Source organism: Diplotaxodon limnothrissa, unplaced genomic scaffold (assembly GCF_057381915.1).
Source record: "Diplotaxodon limnothrissa isolate DT_005_m unplaced genomic scaffold, D_limnothrissa_male_GT1.1 unmapped_scaffold_6, whole genome shotgun sequence".
Taxonomy (NCBI): Eukaryota; Metazoa; Chordata; class Actinopteri; order Cichliformes; family Cichlidae; genus Diplotaxodon; species Diplotaxodon limnothrissa.
The window spans coordinates 866,393-892,832 of record NW_028188560.1 but is presented as its reverse complement, the minus strand read 5'-3'; the positions used below and the strand labels follow the sequence as shown (position 1 = coordinate 892,832).

The 26,440-nt window shown below is 41.8% G+C and overlaps 1 protein-coding gene across 2 annotated transcripts in view; it reads right to left on the bottom strand.

Annotated features, from left to right (window-relative positions):
• Window positions 1–7,126: 7,126 nt before the first annotated feature.
• Window positions 7,127–26,440, bottom strand: part of LOC146606816 (uncharacterized) — a 326,199-nt gene continuing 306,885 nt past the window's right edge. The window contains exons 1-2 of one of the 2 annotated variants that reach the window (XM_085349373.1): window positions 18,518–18,607; window positions 7,127–8,079 (exon numbers count right to left, since the gene is read on the bottom strand). In XM_085349373.1, coding sequence (XP_085205499.1) covers window positions 7,127–8,079; window positions 18,518–18,551 — 987 coding nt within the window. In that variant the 5' untranslated portion in view covers window positions 18,552–18,607. Of the gene's footprint in view, window positions 8,080–18,517; window positions 18,608–26,440 lie in introns of those variants that run through there. The other variant, XM_085349374.1, reaches the window with a different exon arrangement.

Here is a 26,440-nt window from a genome sequence, read left to right as displayed (position 1 = left end):
ATCCCGAAAATGTCCCTTCTCCTCATGTAATAAAGTCTGTCATCCTTCCATGCCCTGGTAACTGGTCCATCCAGAGCCATATGATCTCAAATATACATACAACAAGCCAAACCACACCCTGGTCACACCAACCCTTTTCTGCCCTGAAGATGTCCAACACCATCTTAGTCTGGACCAGGGTTGTAATAGTTTTGCAATTTTCATCAGTTTTAATCAGTTTTTACCAATTGTTTGCTAGTTTAGTTTAGTTTTTATTTTCTGAAAATCCTTAGTTTCAATTTAGTTTTATTTGTGTTTTGCAAAAAATTAAGTGTAACAAAATCCCAGTTCCATCATATCAGTCAAGCTCTTCTGGTTATCCTTGGGTGTTGAGACTAATAACTATTAACTCTTGCCGCACCGAGTGGTCCTAATTTTCGTTGAAGTGAATTGATAACCTTTTGAAGGCGATTGTTTCACACCTTTATTTAGATGTCCCAGTCCTGTTGTCTCGGGATACATCACGCTGCCTTATCTGGGGTTAGCTGTTTTCTGGGGATGCGGGTTGAGTGGGTGAGCTCTTCAAGGAGGGGGAGTGTGCTCCCCCTGATGAGGTCTTCTAGGTAAGCTAGGTTAACCTTCTTGTGTGGGCTTTTCAAGTGCACTTTAAGGTTAGTGGGACTTTTAGTTTTATAAATGTCCCTCATGACCCCCTGATGACCCAGTATTTCATTTTTTGCACACTGTAGTACACATTTTAGTTTTTGCTTGTAGCTCGCATACTCTACTTGCCACTCCTCTAATTCCTGATGTTTCTTAGAGAGGGCAACAGTACCTTTAAAATTATATCACATGTGTGGGGGTGTGGCCTTGCCAATTGTTTTGCCCACCTTTTCAAAATGGCTGGCGTGCCCACAAGCACATTTCATGGAAAAAGAAAGGTAAGCTTGATATTTACATTTAAAATGTTTTGTTAAACTCAGATTTTTATTTTATTCTTTTTGCAAGTCCCCCTCCTCGGTGGCGAGAAACTGTTGGTGTGGTCAAGTGGGTGCTCTAGAAACAAACGCTCAGGACAGAACAGTTATCAGTCATGTACTTCCTACAAATTTTGCATATGTTTTATTTCATATTGATCCTCTGAGTGTAATGGTACATTTTAATTTGAATTTATCCAAACTAAACACAATATTTTCTTTATTTACTTTGCTCTTGTTCTTTTTCAGTACCACATCCTATCAAATGTCCCTGTCAATTATATTCTACATCTAATAACTTACTATTTCAAGTGAGAACCTAAATCACGTGGACCAATGTTTATTATTGCATATCTCTATTCTGAATGTGGCCAGTCATTCATAGGTATTGTTCAATTTTGGCGATTTTCCTCTATAAAATTTAATTGACTTTTTACAGTGGCCTGCTATGGTTAATAATAACATATTCCAGTCATGAGTGGTATCAAAAGTCTTCTCCACTGTAGCATTTGGCATTCCCAATAATATATCATGATACCTTACTCAAAACACAGCTAATATAGCACAGTTTTCTTAATGCAAACATCGGTAACTCAAAATCAGCAACCACAGTGTTAAGTCTGCAGTTCATACTTATGTGAAGCTAGAGTCTCCTCCTCCAGTCTCTCTTATCCTCCTGCTCCTGAAAAAACAAAACAAAACAAAGCGAAGCATCCACCCTTCTCTTGTCGGCTGGGTGAATTGTTTATTGGCATTTACGAATCCTAAAGTTGGTGCAGTCATTGTCTCAGTATCAAGTCAGTCAAAACTTTTAGTCGTCAGTCCATCACAGTCCATTCACATGCATACCTCCATACACATTCATACCAGATGTTGCTGATAATGGAGTCTCCCGCGCAACCTATTCGAGCCTTCATCACCAGCAAGATGACGTCATCATTTTAAAGGAAAACAATTCCTTGTTGTTTTTTGGGCCGGATTGACTCGGTGCAATCCTTTTAGACTCAGAACTTCTCAGTGTTCCCTATAAGTGAATTTCTCCCAAGCCAATTACAATCATGGAGAAGCACACTTTGCAACTGTTTTTGTAAGAATATTTTATAGCGCTTTAAATTTCAATCTTTCAGGCCTTGTTTAAAGAGCTGATTGTTAAATCATGAACTCACAAAATATCAACATATCACCATATCACCATATCACCACCGGTGGATCACACCTCTCAGATTTTCTTATCTCAGTGCACTGTAACAAAAACGAAAACAGACATAACCAACAAAATACTACTAAAATAACACAAACTAGGGCCCGTTGCAGACATGTCCAAGCATAAAACTATCCCTCTCTCGCTTACGAGAAAGAACACAAGCCAAAGCTCACTGATAAAATCAAGCTAGCGCTAAACAAAACCAAACAATCAACCAGAAATTCACAGGAACATTTTGCTTCCTGCCGGGACAATATTGTGTGGGAATGAGAACCTCAGGTGCCGTAACACCTTTTGTTCCTCCTTGAATTAAAACTCAATCACAGAAAATGCCGTACTCCGACCTAAACTTACACTATTAATTCATCATTTTCACTCTGTGCCACTGTTCCTCATCAGGGCTGTGTGAAGCACAGCAAAGAATTCAGTCAAGGCCTTGAGCCATAAACAGACATCACGCACAGACATTGTTTTCATAACCAAACTTTTTTAGACCTTATTCCTAAAATCTACATAAATGCCCTCTGGGTGACATATAACACATTCTAAGTATTTAATGGTAATCAATGGCTCCTCATAAAAATTATGCATTGGGATGTTTGTGTGCAGCATTTTGCATATCAGCATAAGCAAAGCATTCTTCATTGCATCAGCGTGTATGTGTGTGTGCGTGTGGATCACTCTTCATTGCACAAGCGTGTGCATGTGTATGTGTGTGCATCACTTCTCAGTGAATCAGCATTCCCGTGTGTGTGTGTGTGTGTGTGTGTGTGTGTGTGTGTGTGTGTTCATCACTTTCCTGTTCTGGTGTTCTGGGTAAACCACGGCCTGAAGCATGCCCTGGGGTCCTGCCCCCCTCCTTTTCAGTTTGTTTGCGACCATTGCTGCTGCTGCTGCTCAAAATTCAGTCCGTCCTGGTTCTGACCCCAATTGGGGCAGTCCTTTCTCCAGTGTCGATGTTCACCGCAGGTGAAACCTGCATCTTCTTCTGTGTTTTTGTCCATTCTGAGGTGCCTTCTGTCCTCAGTTACTCCTCTTGTCTCGGTCACGCCCTTTTTCGCCACCCGATCATCCGTGTTGGTCCATCACTGTCCTGCACAGTGTGAATGCAAAGTTATCAAGGTCAGCATTCTTTCGCTCGGCCTTACTTTTCATTCGGGCTTGGCGGGCGTCTCGTCACAGCTGAGCTCTGTCAGCTGACGCAGTCTGGGAATTTTCCCCCGTGTAGTGAAACGGGCCTTAGGTTTAGTGCTCTCCGTCTCGGCTGCATGAGATCACATTCCTGCAGGTCTGTTGACATTCTCAGGTCGTTGTTGTGGGTCCAGCTGTTGCAGCATTTGGTCAGTGTCACGTATGGGGGAGAGCAGGAGTCCAGTCAGCCTCGGCTTTCAGGGCCGGCAAAGCAGCCTGTAATTAAATATATATAGAAAAAACAAAAACAAAACAAAACAAAAACAAACAAAAACAAACGAACAGGAAAATGATGTTGTGTTGGCTGTGTTATTCAGAGGGGAGACAATGGGGCCAGGCCCTGTGTCAGCCTTCTTTCCCCCTTTTTTTTGTTTTTTGTCTCCCGATATAATCAACTCCTAACCCACCAAGTTGACAGGACAACATGCACCTGTTAAAATTCTTAAGATCATGTTTAAAAGCCCAAAAAAGGAACTTTCTTTCATTCAGTAATCACTTTTATTAATCAATCAACAGAAAACATGTCACAATTTGAATCTTTTAACCACTAAATTTGTTGTGTCTTGCCTGGTTGGTTAGACCAGTGTTCCTTTTTTTTTTTTTTTTTTTTTAGTTAAATTGTTGTCCTGCAACCCAGAGGGTTTCTTTGTCAGTAATGTATAGACTTCATCATTTAAGTATGTTAATTTTTCTTTAACCTTGCTGGAAAATCTTCACGTGTTCATGAGTGTAAGCTGTTTCTTCATTGCGTGTATGTGCATTTGTATAAAAGCAGGTTAATTTTATCTTTTCTCAAACTAGGCGTTACCTTAAAAGGAGCCTTTCTCTCAGATTTCTCTGCTTGTGTGTTTTTGTTTCACCTTTTTGTTGTGATGCTCCGGACGCCTTCCCAACCTCCACAAGTCCGTTGGCCCCAATTTTATGTGTTAAAACTTCTCTTAATTTCTCCTCTAATTCTCTCCTCGCTGCTGTCTTTTTCACAGCTGCTGATTCGTGCTGGGTGTGGTTCCCATTACCTATAATTTTGCTTCGACCGCTGTGCTTGTGGGGGCAGTTGGTCCAGGTCCGCAGCTTCCTGTATTAACACACTAAGAGATTTATTTAATTTCATTTTCATCACATGTTAAACAGATAAGCAGGCAACCCGCCTACCTTGACAGCGTAAACTGTACGTCAGTCTCCCAACACATTCCTCTCTGTACTCCTCCATAATTCTCCACTGCACCTCTTACTATCTCTCCTTTTTATTTTTATTACACCACAGAGTAATACACCCAATTATGCCCGTCTATCTCTATGTGGCTCCAAATTCCCTCTTTATTTTAATTTCACACTCGTCAGGGGACAGGCACACAACAATTTCAACCACTGAAACGAGGAATTCAACCTTTTTATATTTCTTTACTAATCTAGACTCAACCTTTGTTCGCAAAATGTGTCTTGTTCTAGTCCGGAATAAATGTGAACCCGTGATTACACGGCCGTTCCAGTGTTATTTCCGTAGCTATGCGGGGGCCCTCACCTCCCCAAGTCACCACCTCGGCACCCGGACGCCGCCGGTCCTGGCCGCGCGTCCACGAACAGGAGGGTCGCCACTCCTAGGGCAAAATTATTTCCACAGGTACACTAGGCATCAACCTTTGATCCTAAAATGTGTCTTTGCTCTAATGTCCTCCTAATCAAACACATCAACCGTCACTGTCACTGTGTTCACACTTCACACACAGAAACACACTCAGCGCGTGCCTCACACATAGCCAGAGCGCGCCTTACACACACAGCGCGTTACACCATCAGTGAGACACACAGAGAGCGTTCCTCATCAGTGGAAGATTACACAGAAACTTCTGAGCTCAACTGTTAGATCTTCTTAAAGCACACTGCACCATAGACCAAAATACCCCTTTCTCTGCGCTTATGACCGCCACAACAGGGCAAAGTCGCATCATAAAAGTGATGCTTGCATCCCCGAAGTTATACCTGACATCATAAACCAGGTTTTGCTCTATGTACTTAAAATTTTACTTTGTATTATGACCGCAGCCCTTAAAACTCGACTGACGCCACAAACCACCGTCAAAACCTCTATCCAATGTACTAAAACTAGCACCAACCACTACTGCACTTCACGGCCGCACCACCGGAACACGCCGTATCATAAACCAAACCTACGGACGTGTTTCGCTCTCGCGTTGCCAGCGTTCAACTGCACCGTGAAGCCAGCATCTGCTTTTCCTTAAATCAACTTCTATTTCATTTCTGCACATTTATCTAATGAACTAATATGTGAATATGTTCTGTTAACTCAAAAGTATAATGAGAACTAAACTACATACAGCTCACACACTCTATATTAAAGGGTATAATGTGATCTACAGCAGTATTCTAATTCAACTACTTTGATTACATATATAAGGTAACATATAATAACAGAATAATCTAATATTGAACAATCTGTCTTCACGTCACTGATGGTGGTATAGAAAAGTCTTAGACATGCTCTTGGCAGACAGGGGAGGTGTGTGTTCAGTGTTTGCTATTATTTGCTCCACTTTTGTTCTGAAACACACAACTTCAGGAGACATTGATGGAGTACCGTTGAGGACCTGGAAAGTGAGGACAAGAATCAAGGAAGTTAGCATGATTATCCACTTGAATGCGTTGAATCTTTCTGACCAGTTGATCACCAAAAGGCAGATCACACGAAGCCCTGTTTAACAGCTCGTTTGGAAGTACTGTTAGTTTTTCAAAGAGCAGCAGGATTGTGGGGTCGCAAATTTTAAAGGCTTTGCAGAATTTCTATAGGCTGGAAAGATGTTGATTCAGGCTTTTGGAACACAATTGAAACCAAAACACAAAATCTACAGGAGATGAGTGAAGTGTGATGCCAACAGTTTTATTGAACATACAAGATTAACAAAGATTTAGAAGAAAGAAAAGCCCACTAGGGTGTTCGCCATAAGTACATGCAGGCCAAACACCAATCAAGATAAATAAAGATGAAGACTCCCGGGACTCTTCTGAGGTCCTTTTACAAAACAACAGCTGGGTATCAACAGGTGTTCACATAACAGTAGTGCAAGCTATGTTAAAAATATGAATAATAAATGACCTAAGTATATGGGTCACAAACAATACGAGAACTTGAATCAACCGCCTAACATTGTCATTCCCTAAAATATTCCCTTTCCATCTACAAAGCACTTCCCATTAATGTCAATCTAGTGTATAAATTCATTAAAAACAAAAACAAAATCCCAACAGGAGTTCTGGCAGTGTGCAAGTTAGCGAACAGTGTACAGTTAGTAAACTGTCTCATGCTTTAAACACCTTCAAACTGTGAACTTCAGAGAAAAAACTGATTTCAATAAAGGCTACCGCATGTACACGGGTAGTTTTTTTAAACTGATATTTCCAAGTGTGATTCTGAGAAATAGTTCTTTTATGTCAAGACCCAAAAATATCTCAAGCACTGTTGAGGCCATGCCAAAGAAAATGAAGAAACTTCAGTAAAGACAAAGCCCATAAACAATAAAAAATGATGTCAGAAAATGTGATAAAGGTGCAAACATTTCATGTTGCGAGACAAACACTTTTTCTTGTCCATGTGTGAAAAAAGAAACTGAGCTTCTGAAAACCTTTTCAAAATGAAGTTTTTTTTCCCGAATGCTCATTTTTAAATGATCCAAACACTGTTTATGTGATCTGCCATCACCATTTTCTAAGAATGAAACTTAGCATGTAGGATGGTTTCCGAAATGCATTTTCAACTGTACTAAAGTAATACAGAATGTGGCTTCTCACCTGTGTGAATTCGCATGTGCATATTCAAGTGACTCTTCCTAGTAAATCTTTTCCCACAGGTGCTACAGCAATGTGGCTTCTCACCTGTGTGAATTCGCATGTGTATATTCAAGTGACTCTTCCTAGTAAATCTTTTCCCACAGGTGCTACAGCAATGTGGCTTCTCGCCTGTGTGAATTCGCATGTGCATATTCAAATGACCCTTCACAGTAAATCTTTTCCCACAACTACTACAGCAATGTGGCTTCTCGCCTGTGTGAATTCGCATGTGTGTTTTCAAATTTGATTTTACATGAAATCTTTTCCCACAACTACTACAGCAATGTGGCTTATCACCTGTGTGAATTTGCATGTGTCTCTTCAAGTGACTCTTCCTAGTAAATCTTTTCCCACAGGTGCTACAGCAATGTGGCTTATCACCTGTGTGAATTTGCATGTGCATATTCAAGTGACTCTTCCTAGTAAATCTTTTCCCACAACTACTACAGCAATGTGGCTTCTCGCCTGTGTGAATTCGCATGTGTTTAGTTAAGTCTGACTTCCAAATAAATCTTTTCCCACAGGTTCTACATAACTTAGCTGTCTTGGAATTTTGAACTGACAAGCCTGATACGATTTGCTCCGACTTATTTCTGTGTGAGTTACCATCCTTGCTTTCATCCTCATCTGTGTCAGAAGAGTTGTGAGAAAGGCACTGGTCACAGCATGGTTCTGATTCACTGTGGTCACTTTTTTCACGAGATGGAAAATTTGCAGTCTCCTGCATTAGTACAAGCGGTTTTTCCTCTTCAGTGGTACTGAGTTCCTCCTGTTCCCCTTTAATCTGTGAAGGATCCTCCTGGCCTAAACTGGAGTTCTTCTCCTGGTTACAGACCTGCTGATTTGTGAGCCCCTCCACATCCTTACAGTCATGTTGTGGAAAATCTGAAGGGACAGATCAAAAAGCATACATTTTTTGCCTTAACCATTAGCAAATCTCCACATGGTAAGCATGTTGCTTAGATATACCAATGAAAATCATGTTGTGGGGAGAAACAGTTTTGCTGACTCAGTGAAAACCATTTTGGCTGCTCATTTACAAACTCTACAAATAATATAAACAGACCATCTACGATGAGAAAATAAAGACGATATATAATCAAACAAAACAAAGTCGTATCCCTGAAAATTTTTAATCAAAGTGCACAAAACATTTAAAAGTTTATTTAAAATTAGTTAAAAACTTTACAGGACACTCACTGCAGTATTTTTTTGTTTATTTTTTAGATTAACCATTCATTACCTGAAAGTTGGGGAGAATGGCAGGTAGAACCTTCACCTTTCAGGTCCCTCTTCTGTGAAAACAGCTGCCAATTTGGATTCGGAAGACAGATACCCTCTCTACTTTTAAGATTAGGCTTAGGTCAGTACTGTTGGGGCAGTTAGCATTCTCTTAAAGTCTCTTTGTATGTTTTCCTGTCTGGTGGCCTCTTGTTGGTTTACATTATGGTTAACACTAGAAATACTGACTTTTTTCTTGGTGCAAGTCCCTACCACTAGATTTACTAACCCCGTGCAAATTTGCGTAAATTCCCTGAACCTAACACCTACTAGCACCCCCAATATATATATATTAGGGGTGCAACGATACACAAAATTCACGGTTCGGTTCGGTTCGATACTTTGGTGTCACGGTTCGATATTTTTTCGATACAAAAAAAAATGTTCATGCCTTTTTAATTTGTCATTTATTAAAATTATAAATATATATTTTAACTCAAAAGTACAGTTTTTAAATTTAACCCTAACCCTTGTGCGCGTTTTTTATTTTGACAGCGAATGCGCACCTGTGGACCACTTATGTGCAGCCCTGGTTATATAGCTCGTCATATTGCAGCCACAGAAATTATTTTGTCCATGAAACCATAAAGCTGCACTTTCTTTTTGCCTTATAGTCTGATTTGTCATAACTTCTCCGTTTTGTGGTAAGCTTTTATTTGGCTGTCACTTCTTCACCCTGACCTGTCTTATTTGGCTCAGCAGAACTGAAATGCTTTTACACGCGCACTCACATAAGCTCAGCGATTCTCTGCGCGATCAACCTCTCACATGTTTAAGCTGCGGGAGATTTCACTTGTCATGTTTGCATAGTAAGCTAACGATTAATAAGACGATGTCAGAGGAATTGGTGAGGAATCACTCATCTTTGGAAAAGAGAGTTTATTACAGAGAAATGGCTCTTTCCAAAATAAAAGCTATACTATCCGCTTCTTCTGGGCTATATTCTCAGCAGCATAAGGAGAATCATGTGCTAACAGCTGTCTAAATGACTCGGCTAAAGTTAGTAGCATGCTTGTTGTTTTTGTCTTTGCACTAGGATGATGTCGGTGTAAATGTGCAGTCATATTCGTTGTGTTCCCACTAGTGCTTTCAGGTTAATCTCGTTCAAATGACCTTAACGCCACAACACGGCAAATCTCCGTTAACGAGCTACCGCCGATCGCTCCGTGCATGGGGCTAGACGGCCAACACGTTAACGAGCTAACTGCGCTAACACACTAGTTCACACCCATGTAATTGAGCATTGCGTGGCACATCCAACATACTGTTTTACTTTAGTCCATGACTCGCTTACCTTCAGGGTCATACGTCACATGAAAACCAAAATAATTCCAAACGCCAGATCTGAATGAGGGTCAATTTGCCTGTTGCAAGGAGAGCTTAACTTCTGTCTCGCTAGCTTGCCCTGTGCTCTTCCTTCTGACTATGCTGTCTGTGTGGAGCGCTCAGTGGATCTGCGCTCGACAGTGCAGCCTAGGCGGAGTAGTCGAACGCAGATCCACTGAGCGCTCAACACAGACAGCATAGTCAGAATGAAGAGCGCAGGGCAAGCTAGCAAGACAGAAGTTAAGCTCTCCTTGCAACATGAACCTCCCCCACCCTCATTCAGATCTGGCGTTTGGAATTATTTTGGTTTTCATGTGACGTATGACCCTGAAGGTAAGCAAGGCAAGGCAAGGCAAGGCAAGGCAAATTTATTTGTATAGCACAATTCAACAACAAGGTGATTCAAAGTGCTTTACAGAGACATTAGAAACAAAAACAAATAAAAAGCATGATTTAAAATTGATTAAAACAAGCAAACAAACAAACTAACTAAACACACACATTTCACACCTGTTCGCGCGATCTGAACCCTTATCGTAAGGGGAGCTACCAGTCCTTCTGTGGACGAGCTACTTTCTATTTTAAATTCCCTGAATTTAAAGTACTCTCTAGACCCAGTCTAGACCCAGTTGGGGAGCTACCCAGAGCTCTAATCCCACACCTGTTCGCGCGATCTGAACCCTTATCGTAAGGGGAGCTACCAGTCCTTATGTGGACGAGCTACTTTCTGTTTTAAATTCCCCGAATTTAAAATACTCTCTAGACCCAGTCTAGACCCAGCTGGGGAGCTACCCAGAGCTCTAATCCCACTTAACAAACAAACAAACAAACAAAACAGTATATAAAATCAAAACAGATAAAATCAGAACAGTAGATAAAATCAGTAGTTAATGTAAGTTTTGAAATTTAAGCTTAACTAATTAACAAACAAACAAAACAGTATATAAAATCAAGACAGATAAAATCAGAAATAGATAAGATCAGTAGTTAGTGTAAGTTTTGAAATTTAAGCTTAAAAGTGTGGATTTGGTGCTTTATTCAAATGCAGCTGAGAACAGGTGAGTCTTCAACCTGGATTTAAATAAACTGAGTGTTTCAGCTGATCTGAGGCTTTCTGGGAGTTTGTTCCAGATATAAGGAGCATAAAAGCTGAATGCAGCTTCTCCGTGTCTGGTTCTGACTCTGAGAACTGATAAAAGACCGGATCCAGATGACCTGAGGGATCTGGAAGGTTCATACTGGGTTAGGAGGTCACTGATGTATTTTGGTCCTAAACCATTCAGAGCTTTATAGGCCAGCATCAGAACTTTAAAGTCTATCCTCTGACGGACAGGCAGCCAGTGTAAAGACCTCAGAGCTGGACTGATGTGGTCCACTTTTTTGGTCTTAGTGAGGACTCGAGCAGCAGAGTTCTGAATGAGCTGTAGTTGTCTGACTGATTTTTTAGGTAGACCTGTAAAGATGCTGTTACAGTAATCAAGCCTACTAAAGATGAATGCATGGACTAGTTTTTCCAGGTCCTGTTGAGACATCAGATCTTTTATCCTTGAAATATTCTTGAGGTGATAGTAAGCTGATTTTGTTATTGTCTTAATGTGTTTTTCTAAGTTTAGGTCTGCATCCATCACTACACCCAAATTTCTCGCCTGGTCTGTGGTTTTTAGATGTATAGATTGAAGTTCTCTGGTGACCTGTAAAATTGCAAAGTGAAAGCAAAAAAACAAGCGCAAATTCAAACGGGATTTCAATATGTCACATATTGACAGTGGCTCACCGATGCCAATGACATAATTACCCAGCTACATTTCTGAAAGAATGCAAAAGCATTGACATATATTTTTCCTTCCTACAATAGCCCGACGGGCAGGGCAGAGATAGATTTTGGTAGCCCGACTGAAAAAATTGCTAGCCCCAGGATGTCGGGCTAGCGATTTTGCGAGCCCTGTATCTGATTGAGGAATCACTCATCTTTGGAAAAGAGAGTTTATTACAGAGAAATGTCTCTTTCCAAAATAAAAGCTATACTATCCGCTTCTTCTGGGCTATATTCTCAGCAGCATATTAAACATATCAGGTCCCCATAAGGAGAATCATGTGCTAACAGCTGTCTAAATGACTCGGCTATAGTTAGTAGCATGCTTGTTGTTTTTGTCTTTGCACTAGGATGATGTCGGCGTAAATGTGCAGTCATAGTCGTTGTGTTCCCACTAGTGCTTTCAGGTTAATCTCGTTGAAATGACCTTAACGCCACAACACGGCAAATCTCCGTTAACGAGCTACCACCGATCGCCCCGTGCATGGGGCTAGACGGCCAACACGTTAACGAGCTAACTGCGCTAACACACTAGTTCCCACCCATGTAATTGAGCATTGCATGGCACATCCAACATACTGTTTTACTTTAGTCCATGACTCGCTTAGTGGAGCTGTTCTCATCGAGACGACCCCTCCTAACTACAGTTTTATCAGTGAGGCCAGGGTGAGCAGGAGAGGAGGAGGGGTTGCTGTCTTATTTAATGAATCATTTCAATGTAAGCAGCTATCTCCTGGAAGTTTTCAGTCTTTTGAATATGTGGCTTTACAGCTGAAGGCCCCGTCCAAAGTTGTGTTTCTTAATGTTTACAGGCCTCCCAAATACTGCACAGACTTTTTTAATGACCTCAGTGAACTGCTGTCTGTGATCTGTGTTGATTTCGACTGTGTAATTATTGTTGGGGATTTTAACATCCATGTGGACAACCCTCAGGACAAAGGGACTAAAGACCTGAGTAACACTCTGGGCAACTTTGGGCTGACTCAGCATGTAACAGAGGCCACACATAATAGAGGACACACTCTTGACCTACTGATCTCCAAGAGCCTGAGCATTTCAAACATTACTGTGTCTGATGTGGGCTTATCTGATCATTACTGTGTTTTCTTTGAAAGTAAAATCTCAGCCCACACAAATACAGTGGGGCAAAAAAGTATTTAGTCAGCCACCAATCGTGCAAGTTCCCCCACCTAAAATGATGACAGAGGTCAGTAATTTGCACCAGAGGTACACTTCAACTGTGAGAGACAGAATGTGAAAAAAAAATCCATGAATCCACATGGTAGGATTTGTAAAGAATTTATTGGTAAATCAGGGTGGAAAATAAGTATTTGGTCAATAACAAAAATACAACTCAATACTTTGTAACATAACCTTTGTTGGCAATAACAGAGGTCAAACGTTTACTATAGGTCTCTACCAGGTTTGCACACACAGTAGCTGGTATTTTGGCCCATTCCTCCATGCAGATCTTCTCGAGAGCAGTGATGTTTTGGGGCTGTCGCCGAGCAACACGGACTTTCAACTTCCGCCACAGATTTTCTATGGGGTTGAGGTCTGGAGACTGGCTAGGCCACTCCAGGACTTTCAAATGCTTCTTACGGAGCCACTCCTTTGTTGCCCGGGCGGTGTGTTTTGGATCATTGTCATGTTGGAAGACCCAGCCTCGTTTCATCTTCAAAGTTCTCACTGATGGAAGGAGGTTTTGGCTCAAAATCTCACGATACATGGCCCCATTCATTCTGTCCTTAACACGGATCAGTCGTCCTGTCCCCTTGGCAGAAAAACAGCCCCATAGCATGATGTTTCCACCCCCATGCTTCACAGTAGGTATGGTGTTCTTGGGATGCAACTCAGTATTCTTCTTCCTCCAAACACGACGAGTTGAGTTTATACCAAAAAGTTCTACTTTGGTTTCATCTGACCACATGACATTCTCCCAATCCTCTGCTGTATCATCCATGTGCTCTCTGGCAAACTTCAGACGGGCCTGGACATGCACTGGCTTCAGCAGCGGAACACGTCTGGCACTGCGGGATTTGATTCCCTGCCGTTGTAGTGTGTTACTGATGGTGACCTTTGTTACTTTGGTCCCAGCTCTCTGCAGGTCATTCACCAGGTCCCCCCGTGTGGTTCTGGGATCTTTGCTCACCGTTCTCATGATCATTTTGACCCCACGGGATGAGATCTTGCGTGGAGCCCCAGATCGAGGGAGATTATCAGTGGTCTTGTATGTCTTCCATTTTCTGATGATTGCTCCCACAGTTGATTTTTTCACACCAAGCTGCTTGCCTATTGTAGATTCACTCTTCCCAGTCTGGTGCAAGTCTACAATACTTTTCCTGGTGTCCTTCGAAAGCTCTTTGGTCTTGGCCATGGCGGCGTTTGGAGTCTGACTGTTTGAGGCTGTGGACAGGTGTCTTTTATACAGATGATGAGTTCAAACAGGTGCCATTCATACAGGTAACGAGTGGGGGACGGAAAAGCTTCTTACAGAAGACGTTACAGGTCTGTGAGAGCCAGAGATTTTCCTTGTTTGAGGTGACCAAATACTTATTTTCCACCCTAATTTACGAAGAAATTCTTTACAAATCCTACCATGTGAATTCATGGATTTTTTTTTCACATTCTGTCTCTCACAGTTGAAGTGTACCTCTGGTGCAAATTACTGACCTCTGTCATCATTTTAAGTGGGGGAACTTGCACAGTCGGTGGCTGACTAAATACTTTTTTGCCCCACTGTATATTTCTACTTGGAGAAATTTAAGGGGCTTATCCCTCAAAACTTTAAATACAATAAAGTTGCAAAAAATAGTTTCCCACCACAGGAAATTTATTTTGAGTGTCTTCATAGTTTTATTTTGGAGATACAGCAATTTTTATATACTGCAGGAAAAACAAAAAACAATCCTATGATGCAAATTTGCAAAGAAAACAGCATGTGCATCATTTCACTGTGGGAAGTGTTACGAACAGCTGATAGGAACGGCAAAGCGTGTTTCTGGAATATTATGTTTTTGTTCCTGCAAGCGCTTTTTATGCAATTTTTGCAAAGCTATATGTGGAACGAAACCGTGACCGAGGACAAGCTGATGGCATCAGATGTAAGTACAACTCCTCCGGTTTCATATGCAAAACAAATTATTGCGCTAGCTTACACGGTTCAGGTTCTACAGGGATTTAAAAATAGTTACGCAAAACGGAGCGTGCTGCTCTGACCGGCTTTAAAGGGTTAACAATGACTTTAAAAAAATAATATAAAATAGTGTGCAACACCACTGAAGTTTGTTTTTTTTTAAACTCTCTTTTCAACCAACGGCAGTCACTCTCCAAATAACTTCTGCTTAGCTTTCCGAGCTTCCCTCGGGTCCTCTTAATCAGCGGTCTCCAACCTTTTTTGCGCCACGGACCAGTTTATGCCCGACAATATTTTCACGGACCGGCCTTTAAGGTGTCGCGGATAAATTAGGGAGGGGCTAATAATCGGCTCAGTCATTTTTAATGATCGTTGAAAGCCCAGATCGTAATCGTGATTAAAATTCGATTAATTGAGCAGCCCTACGTACTATGGCAATGACAGACCTTAGCAGACTCTGTGGGTCCAGCACGAGTGAAGCACGAGCGATTTGCTACTGCACTGGGCATTCCAATGTCCTCCTCTACCCACACAGTGCCGTCTTTTGCCGTGTGGCTCAGACTGGGCTTCCCAGTACCACGGTGCCTCTTCCATGGAGGCATGTTGGGTTCTTGTTCCGTCTCCTTTTTAGATTCTTCTGAGGAGGTATCAGTGGCCTGCTGGACAAATGAAACCTCTCCTCCATCAGAGTCTGCTTCATCCATTTCCTGAAGCAAGGAAATGGATGCGCGCCTGTTGCGCGCAGATGTTCTTCCTGTGAGGCAGTGATACAGAGGCCATCCTGATGTGCCTTGTCAGAAATGCGAAGAAGAAATGATTCTCCAGCCTGGGCTGTCTGCTTTTATGCACAGCACTGTGCTGAAGTAATGCAATGCCACTCCCTCACATACACAGTCACAATGGAAGATCTGTGGTGAGAGTCAAGGAACTGCATTGCTGAATGCTGCAAACAGACTATGACACAGACAGACAGACTGTGTGGGAGAGTAACCTAAGACAAAAGGCAGAAAGATGAAGAGATGAACCAACCTGGAACTGAGGGACAGAATTAATTTTTTATGTTTTGCTATTTTTACATGAACAGGCAAAGGAGAGAACATGCAACGCTGGGGAGATCACACATGTCACTCATGTCATTGTATTAGCAACTTTTCATTCTGTTTTCACACAATTTTTTATAAATAAAACAGACTTGTGTTTCCATATATTGTGAATGTGTCTTACACATTTGCAGGTCAGTCAATGTGTGGGATATTTTGTATAGATACGGCAGGCATTTCTGAAGGTTGTAACACAGAGGTTTGGCCTGCCTTGGATCTGAGCTACTCTGAGTAAACGTGCCAGGCCTCAAAGATAATGGGTGGTTTGCACAACAAAAGCAGGAGAATTGAGCTGACGACCTTTGAAAATCTCAGTAGGGGTGAATAACACCTTGGGTTAGTAAATTTAGTGTAAAAAAAAGTAAGAAAAAATAAACAACATCATTTTAAAAAATGTTTGAAACTCAAGAGGTCAGAAATTTCACCAAGCTGTGTTACGGCTATTCTTCCCATCCCATGCAAGGACACCTGGATTGGCTGGAGGACTGTTTACTTAGCCTGATAGGCCGAAGGACACTGTCTCAACTAAACTATGGACACGCAGACACACACACTTACACTGATAAGCACTCACTCATCCCCTCTCCCTTTCCAACGCCTTCGATGCTTGTGCCCTACCGGGGAAGATAGCAGTCAACTGGACCAGCACAGATGCTGCAGGACCGGATGCGCTGTCTACACCGGCTCTCTCTTACCCTTTACCCGCCCCTGTTGCTTGTCTTGTGTTTCTATGGTGTATTGATAGTCATGTGCTTTTGTGCTGAGGTGTTTTTTCTGTTATCAAACTGTTCTCCCACTAGGAGCTCAGTCTGAGTGGAGTTTTTTTTCTCCTCCTCTTACCTCATGTAGTGTATTTTCGTTGTTTTTTCCTATCAGCCTACCTTTCTGACATGTTAGATTAGATTAGATTAGATAGAACTTTATTAATCCCTCGGGTGGGTTCCTCTGGGAAATTCGATTTCCAAAAAAGCACAGCACCGACAGAAGTTACAGAGTTACAGAATATATATATATATATATATATATATATATATATATATATATATACACACACACACACACACACACACACACACACACACACACACACACACACACACACATATATATAAATACAGAGACAATATAAATAAAATATACGAAGGGGATAAATAGAATAAATAGGAATAAAAATAAAAATACAAGTGAATTGCACATTTCAAGTATTGAGTCTATTGCACCGTTGACTATTTACAAAAGTATTGCACAAAAGGTATTGCACAGTGAGGTGAAGAGGCACTACAGCTTAGTTGTTCCCCCCTCCTTTGTCCTCCTGTTTCCCCTCCCTCTCCCCTCCAGGGAGGAGTTAAACAGTCTGATGGCGTGTGGGACAAAGGAGTTTTTAAGTCTGTTAGTTCTTGTCTTTGGGAGAAGCAACCTGTCACTGAACAGACTCTTCTGGTTGTTAATGGCCGTGTGCAGAGGATGCCCAGCATTGTCCATAATGTCCATGTCTGCCCAATGTGATGTTTGTGTAAAGTTGGTCAGAAGGTTCCTTTGTAAGTGCGCATGCGCCATTAGCGTGCTGCCTGCTGTAACCCTAATTTCCCTCGGGATGAATAAAGTATTCTGATTCTGAAGCTGAGCATTTTTAAAATCAGGGTCACACCTATACTTCTCTATAGCTCGTAAACATGAAGCAAAGACAGCGCTTTGTATGTTGCAGACATTCATCAGCAGCTGCTTAAAACAAATCCTCCGTATCCAGTGGCCAGAGAGGATTACAAACTGTGGACAAGTACAAACCAGAAACCAATAGCAATACAGTTCTGAGAGAAAGTGGTGCTGGATTGGCCACACAATCAGGAAGTCCACCAATAACATCACTACACAGGCCTTGTGCTGGAATCCAAAGGGAAAGAAGAAGAAAGACCCAGAAACACATGGCACAAGGACACACCTATCATAGTGTTGTGTGGTTTGCTAAAAGCTTAGTTTCAAATCGATATATTTTATTTTTAAATTGATCGTTCAGTCCTCATGGGGATTGTTATGTTATCCACAAAAGGTTTAGTGGATGTACTCAGTCATAATGTACAGGGGCGGCTCCAGAATTTTTTCATATGGGTGGCCATATGGGGGCCACTGAAAACATTGAGATGGCACACCAAAAACATAATTTAAAGTTCTTTTTTTTGTTTTATTTTTTATATGCTGTTGTCAAATATAGGTCACTTGAAAAATGTGGCCAAAAAAAGAAAGAAAAGTACATGCCTAGTTAATTTCCTGTTATTAAATTTGATATTCACTGTAAGTGTGCCTGCAGGTGCAGGGGCGAAGCACAGGCGAAGGAGTGACGACTGCAATTTGGAGGGACAAACAAAGTGACCATATGAATGACAAATATGAATATGGAGGAATAAATAACAAGCTGACGTTTCAACTCATTGTAGGGTGTCTTCCTCTCTCTTGTACTCAATTATTTTCAACATAAGACAGTCCTGACAGGGGCGACACTGGGAGGGCTAGACATTTTGGCTCTTAGAATATTACGTCAGTTTCCTTATTGCAGTCGGTCTTTAAATTCTTCATGTGCCTCTATAAAGTATATTGGAGGTCTGATTAGGACCCAACATGAGTTAGATTTCTTAATACAAAACTGAATCTATCTATTAAAGTTTTGCATACCTATTCTGTGCAACTTTACTTCAGGGTTCCACATGATGCCCAGCTCCTGCCCGGTCCAGATGATGATGCCTTTGGTTTCCTGCTTCAGTGCAAGCTGCTCTCCTTCCTGATTGGTGGAGATTTCCTCCTGTTCCTCTTTAGTCTGTGGAGGATCTGTGTTCTGCTGGTCCAGACTGGAGTTCCTTTCCTGGCTACAGACCTGCGGGTCATCCAGATCCTCATTTTCCTTACAATCATGTTGCTGTGGGAGATCTTGATGGACAGAACACACAAGAAAAAAGTCACACTGTGAGCAGGTCTCTCAGATATGTGAGCGATATTTAAATATTCTCTCTCATGCAGCGAACAGAGAAGAATTCTGTTTACATGCAGAAAGTCATCATTTATGAGGCGTACAGCTCACTACTCCAACTTGGTCCTTGTGGCCAATAATCCACAGTTTTCATTGTCTCAACATTTTTCTACATTCTGCGTACAGTTCTGGGCTAACATGACTTAAATCTGAAACAGAAAACATGTCTCCAGTGAGGCAGTATCCCAGGCGGTAATGCACGCCATGTGTCTTTGTGACATTTTGTTATAAGTCATATTCATTTCTATATTATGAAATCTGCTTATTACACTTTTACATACCAAATCTGGTCAGCCGTGATCCAGGTTTCCACAACAAATCCAGCTGTTCTCCGGTCCAGACATTAATCCCTTCATCCTCCTGCTTCAGTGCAAGCTGCTCTCCTCCCTGATTGGTGGAGATTTCCTCCTGTTCCTCTTTAGTCTGTAGAGGCTCTGGGTCCTCCTGGTTGAGACTGGAGCTCCTCTCATGGTCACAGAACTGCTGATCATCCAGACCTTCGTGTTCAACAAAAGGACACAAGAAAATAGTGACTAATGTGATGATAAGAAAGCTCAAGAAGGATGAAAACGGTCACCTATTGAGAATTTAGCTTGCGTTTTATGTTGCCACAGAAACATTCACTGATAGTCATTTGTTCACTGGATGATGTTGATAACCTTACAGCTGTCTGGGGTCTGATTTTTAGATGTGACTGCCAGTGATCATCACACACTGTGAATAAACAAACAAATGAACAGCAGCATGATCTGAATATGATCATGAAAGCTTAAAGTATTTTACGACGGCAGGTAAGATATGCTGTTAATGCTAATCTTTTAACATTTTACTAATAAATATGATGCAAATCTCATGGTCCACTACATTCCAAAGATGCTCTGTTGGGTTGAGAGCTGGTAACTCTGGAGACCCGAGTACAGAGAACTCAATGTCATTTTAAGGGAACTGCATATTTTCTCTTTTTTGGACTACTCTCTGTAAATCATGCAGATGTTTGTGCTGGAAATTTAAACAGATCAGCAGTTTCTGAAATACTCAGATCAGCCAATGTGGCACCAACACCCACACCATGATCAAAGTGATTTCAATCACCGTCACTGATCGCTATATGCTGAAATGCATGGACTGCTGCCATCTGATTGGCTGATTACATTTTGGATTAAAGAGTAGTTTACGGGTGTAGTTAACAAAGTGGCCGTAAGTATGTTTACATAGATGCAGTGTTAGGGAGTAACGGCATACATGTACCGGCGTTATGCATTTAAAATACAAAACATGAGTAACTGTATTCCGATATCCATCCATCCATTCGCTTATCCTTTTCAGGGTCGCGGGGGGCGCTGGAGCCTATCCCAGCTGTTATAGGGCGAAAGGTGAGGTACACCCTGGACAGGTCGCCAGTCTGTCGCAGGGCTAACACATAGGGACAGACAACCATTCACACTCACATTCACACCTAGTGGCAATTTGGATTATCCAATTAACCTATCCCCACAAGCTGCATGTCTTTGGACGGTGGGAGGAAGCCGGAGTACCCGGAGAGAACCCACGCAAACACGGTGAGAACATGCAAACTCCACACAGAAAGACCCCGGCCTGATGGTGGAATTGAACTCAGGACTTTCTTGCTGTGAGGCAACAGTGCTAACCACCGTGCCGCCGATAGTTACCGATAATTTGGTAATAATTAGAATACAGTTACTTCTAAATAAATGGATTACACGATGGTCTTTTCCTGTTTCATATGTCAGGCTATACCCTCTCTAATTTTGTTGATTTCACGCATTACCGGAAACCCAAACAAAACACGCAACAAGAAGCTCTAGTGTAAGTCTCTTGGTAATGTTGGTGGCGTCAGTTATACAATGGACCCAGAAACCGAGCTGCTCTCAACTATAAAGACTCCACCCGAAAGAAACATCTGGAAGTACATTCTTTTTTTAAAGACTAACATTAGCTAGGGCTGTGCGACATGACCAAAATCTCATATCCCAATATAAGACGTTTCTCGTCTTATATTGTAGTTTTATTTTATAGTGTTTCTGTGTTCTGCTGGTCCAGACTGGAGTTCCTTTCCTGGCTACAGACCTGCGGGTCATCCAGATCCTCATTTTCCTTACAATCATGTTGCTGTGGGAGGTCTTGATGGACAGAACACACAAGAAAAAAGTCACACTGTGAGCAGGTCTCTCAGATATGTGAGCGATATTTAAATATTCTCTCTCATGCAGCGAACAGAGAAGAATTCTGTTTACATGCAGAAAGTCATCATTTATGAGGCGTACAGCTCACTACTCCAACTTGGTCCTTGTGGCCAATAATCCACAGTTTTCATTGTCTCAACATTTTTCTACATTCTGCGTACAGTTCTGGGCTAACATGACTTAAATCTGAAACAGAAAACATGTCTCCAGTGAGGCAGTATCCCAGGCGGTAATGCACGCCATGTGTCTTTGTGACATTTTGTTATAAGTCATATTCATTTCTATATTATGAAATCTGCTTATTACACTTTTACATACCAAATCTGGTCAGCCGTGATCCAGGTTTCCACAACAAATCCAGCTGTTCTCCGGTCCAGACATTAATCCCTTCATCCTCCTGCTTCAGTGCAAGCTGCTCTCCTCCCTGATTGGTGGAGATTTCCTCCTGTTCCTCTTTAGTCTGTAGAGGCTCTGGGTCCTCCTGGTTGAGACTGGAGCTCCTCTCATGGTCACAGAACTGCTGATCATCCAGACCTTCGTGTTCAACAAAAGGACACAAGAAAATAGTGACTAATGTGATGATAAGAAAGCTCAAGAAGGATGAAAACGGTCACCTATTGAGAATTTAGCTTGCGTTTTATGTTGCCACAGAAACATTCACTGATAGTCATTTGTTCACTGGATGATGTTGATAACCTTACAGCTGTCTGGGGTCTGATTTTTAGATGTGACTGCCAGTGATCATCACACACTGTGAATAAACAAACAAATGAACAGCAGCATGATCTGAATATGATCATGAAAGCTTAAAGTATTTTACGACGGCAGGTAAGATATGCTGTTAATGCTAATCTTTTAACATTTTACTAATAAATATGATGCAAATCTCATGGTCCACTACATTCCAAAGATGCTCTGTTGGGTTGAGAGCTGGTAACTCTGGAGACCCGAGTACAGAGAACTCAATGTCATTTTAAGGGAACTGCATATTTTCTCTTTTTTGGACTACTCTCTGTAAATCATGCAGATGTTTGTGCTGGAAATTTAAACAGATCAGCAGTTTCTGAAATACTCAGATCAGCCAATGTGGCACCAACACCCACACCATGATCAAAGTGATTTCAATCACCGTCACTGATCGCTATATGCTGAAATGCATGGACTGCTGCCATCTGATTGGCTGATTACATTTTGGATTAAAGAGTAGTTGAACGGGTGTAGTTAACAAAGTGGCCGTAAGTATGTTTACATAGATGCAGTGTTAGGGAGTAACGGCATACATGTACCGGCGTTATGCATTTAAAATACAAAACATGAGTAACTGTATTCCGATATCCATCCATCCATTCGCTTATCCTTTTCAGGGTCGCGGGGGGCGCTGGAGCCTATCCCAGCTGTTATAGGGCGAAAGGTGAGGTACACCCTGGACAGGTCGCCAGTCTGTCGCAGGGCTAACACATAGGGACAGACAACCATTCACACTCACATTCACACCTAGTGGCAATTTGGATTATCCAATTAACCTATCCCCACAAGCTGCATGTCTTTGGACGGTGGGAGGAAGCCGGAGTACCCGGAGAGAACCCACGCAAACACGGTGAGAACATGCAAACTCCACACAGAAAGACCCCGGCCTGATGGTGGAATTGAACTCAGGACTTTCTTGCTGTGAGGCAACAGTGCTAACCACCGTGCCGCCGATAGTTACCGATAATTTGGTAATAATGAGAATACAGTTACTTCTAAATAAATGGATTACACGATGGTCTTTTCCTGTTTCATATGTCAGGCTATACCCTCTCTAATTTTGTTGATTTCACGCATTACCGGAAACCCAAACAAAACACGCAACAAGAAGCTCTAGTGTAAGTCTCTTGGTAATGTTGGTGGCGTCAGTTATACAATGGACCCAGAAACCGAGCTGCTCTCAACTATAAAGACTCCACCCGAAAGAAACATCTGGAAGTACATTCTTTTTTTAAAGACTAACATTAGCTAGGGCTGTGCGACATGACCAAAATCTCATATCCCAATATAAGACGTTTCTCGTCTTATATTGTAGTTTTATTTTATAGTGTTTCTGTGTTCTGCTGGTCCAGACTGGAGTTCCTTTCCTGGCTACAGACCTGCGGGTCATCCAGATCCTCATTTTCCTTACAATCATGTTGCTGTGGGAGGTCTTGATGGACAGAACACACAAGAAAAAAGTCACACTGTGAGCAGGTCTCTCAGATATGTGAGCGATATTTAAATATTCTCTCTCATGCAGCGAACAGAGAAGAATTCTGTTTACATGCAGAAAGTCATCATTTATGAGGCGTACAGCTCACTACTCCAACTTGGTCCTTGTGGCCAATAATCCACAGTTTTCATTGTCTCAACATTTTTCTACATTCTGCGTACAGTTCTGGGCTAACATGACTTAAATCTGAAACAGAAAACATGTCTCCAGTGAGGCAGTATCCCAGGCGGTAATGCACGCCATGTGTCTTTGTGACATTTTGTTATAAGTCATATTCATTTCTATATTATGAAATCTGCTTATTACACTTTTACATACCAAATCTGGTCAGCCGTGATCCAGGTTTCCACAACAAATCCAGCTGTTCTCCGGTCCAGACATTAATCCCTTCATCCTCCTGCTTCAGTGCAAGCTGCTCTCCTCCCTGATTGGTGGAGATTTCCTCCTGTTCCTCTTTAGTCTGTAGAGGCTCTGGGTCCTCCTGGTTGAGACTGGAGCTCCTCTCATGGTCACAGAACTGCTGATCATCCAGACCTTCGTGTTCAACAAAAGGACACAAGAAAATAGTGACTAATGTGATGATAAGAAAGCTCAAGAAGGATGAAAACGGTCACCTATTGAGAATTTAGCTTGCGTTTTATGTTGCCACAGAAACATTCACTGATAGTCATTTGTTCACTGGATGATGTTGATAACCTTACAGCTGTCTGGGGTCTGATTTTTAGATGTGACTGCCAGTGATCATCACACACTGTGAATAAACAAACAAATGAACAGCAGCATGATCTGAATATGATCATGAAAGCTTAAAGTATTTTACGACGGCAGGTAAGATATGCTGTTAATGCTAATCTTTTAACATTTTACTAATAAATATGATGCAAATCTCATGGTCCACTACATTCCAAAGATGCTCTGTTGGGTTGAGAGCTGGTAACTCTGGAGACCCGAGTACAGAGAACTCAATGTCATTTTAAGGGAACTGCATATTTTCTCTTTTTTGGACTACTCTCTGTAAATCATGCAGATGTTTGTGCTGGAAATTTAAACAGATCAGCAGTTTCTGAAATACTCAGATCAGCCAATGTGGCACCAACACCCACACCATGATCAAAGTGATTTCAATCACCGTCACTGATCGCTATATGCTGAAATGCATGGACTGCTGCCATCTGATTGGCTGATTACATTTTGGATTAAAGAGTAGTTGAACGGGTGTAGTTAACAAAGTGGCCGTAAGTATGTTTACATAGATGCAGTGTTAGGGAGTAACGGCATACATGTACCGGCGTTATGCATTTAAAATACAAAACATGAGTAACTGTATTCCGATATCCATCCATCCATTCGCTTATCCTTTTCAGGGTCGCGGGGGGCGCTGGAGCCTATCCCAGCTGTTATAGGGCGAAAGGTGAGGTACACCCTGGACAGGTCGCCAGTCTGTCGCAGGGCTAACACATAGGGACAGACAACCATTCACACTCACATTCACACCTAGTGGCAATTTGGATTATCCAATTAACCTATCCCCACAAGCTGCATGTCTTTGGACGGTGGGAGGAAGCCGGAGTACCCGGAGAGAACCCACGCAAACACGGTGAGAACATGCAAACTCCACACAGAAAGACCCCGGCCTGATGGTGGAATTGAACTCAGGACTTTCTTGCTGTGAGGCAACAGTGCTAACCACCGTGCCGCCGATAGTTACCGATAATTTGGTAATAATTAGAATACAGTTACTTCTAAATAAATGGATTACACGATGGTCTTTTCCTGTTTCATATGTCAGGCTATACCCTCTCTAATTTTGTTGATTTCACGCATTACCGGAAACCCAAACAAAACACGCAACAAGAAGCTCTAGTGTAAGTCTCTTGGTAATGTTGGTGGCGTCAGTTATACAATGGACCCAGAAACCGAGCTGCTCTCAACTATAAAGACTCCACCCGAAAGAAACATCTGGAAGTACATTCTTTTTTTAAAGACTAACATTAGCTAGGGCTGTGCGACATGACCAAAATCTCATATCCCAATATAAGACGTTTCTCGTCTTATATTGTAGTTTTATTTTATAGTGTTTCTGTGTTCTGCTGGTCCAGACTGGAGTTCCTTTCCTGGCTACAGACCTGCGGGTCATCCAGATCCTCATTTTCCTTACAATCATGTTGCTGTGGGAGGTCTTGATGGACAGAACACACAAGAAAAAAGTCACACTGTGAGCAGGTCTCTCAGATATGTGAGCGATATTTAAATATTCTCTCTCATGCAGCGAACAGAGAAGAATTCTGTTTACATGCAGAAAGTCATCATTTATGAGGCGTACAGCTCACTACTCCAACTTGGTCCTTGTGGCCAATAATCCACAGTTTTCATTGTCTCAACATTTTTCTACATTCTGCGTACAGTTCTGGGCTAACATGACTTAAATCTGAAACAGAAAATATGTCTCCAGTGAGGCAGTATCCCAGGCGGTAATGCACGCCATGTGTCTTTGTGACATTTTGTTATAAGTCATATTCATTTCTATATTATGAAATCTGCTTATTACACTTTTACATACCAAATCTGGTCAGCCGTGATCCAGGTTTCCACAACAAATCCAGCTGTTCTCCGGTCCAGACATTAATCCCTTCATCCTCCTGCTTCAGTGCAAGCTGCTCTCCTCCCTGATTGGTGGAGATTTCCTCCTGTTCCTCTTTAGTCTGTAGAGGCTCTGGGTCCTCCTGGTTGAGACTGGAGCTCCTCTCATGGTCACAGAACTGCTGATCATCCAGACCTTCGTGTTCAACAAAAGGACACAAGAAAATAGTGACTAATGTGATGATAAGAAAGCTCAAGAAGGATGAAAACGGTCACCTATTGAGAATTTAGCTTGCGTTTTATGTTGCCACAGAAACATTCACTGATAGTCATTTGTTCACTGGATGATGTTGATAACCTTACAGCTGTCTGGGGTCTGATTTTTAGATGTGACTGCCAGTGATCATCACACACTGTGAATAAACAAACAAATGAACAGCAGCATGATCTGAATATGATCATGAAAGCTTAAAGTATTTTACGACGGCAGGTAAGATATGCTGTTAATGCTAATCTTTTAACATTTTACTAATAAATATGATGCA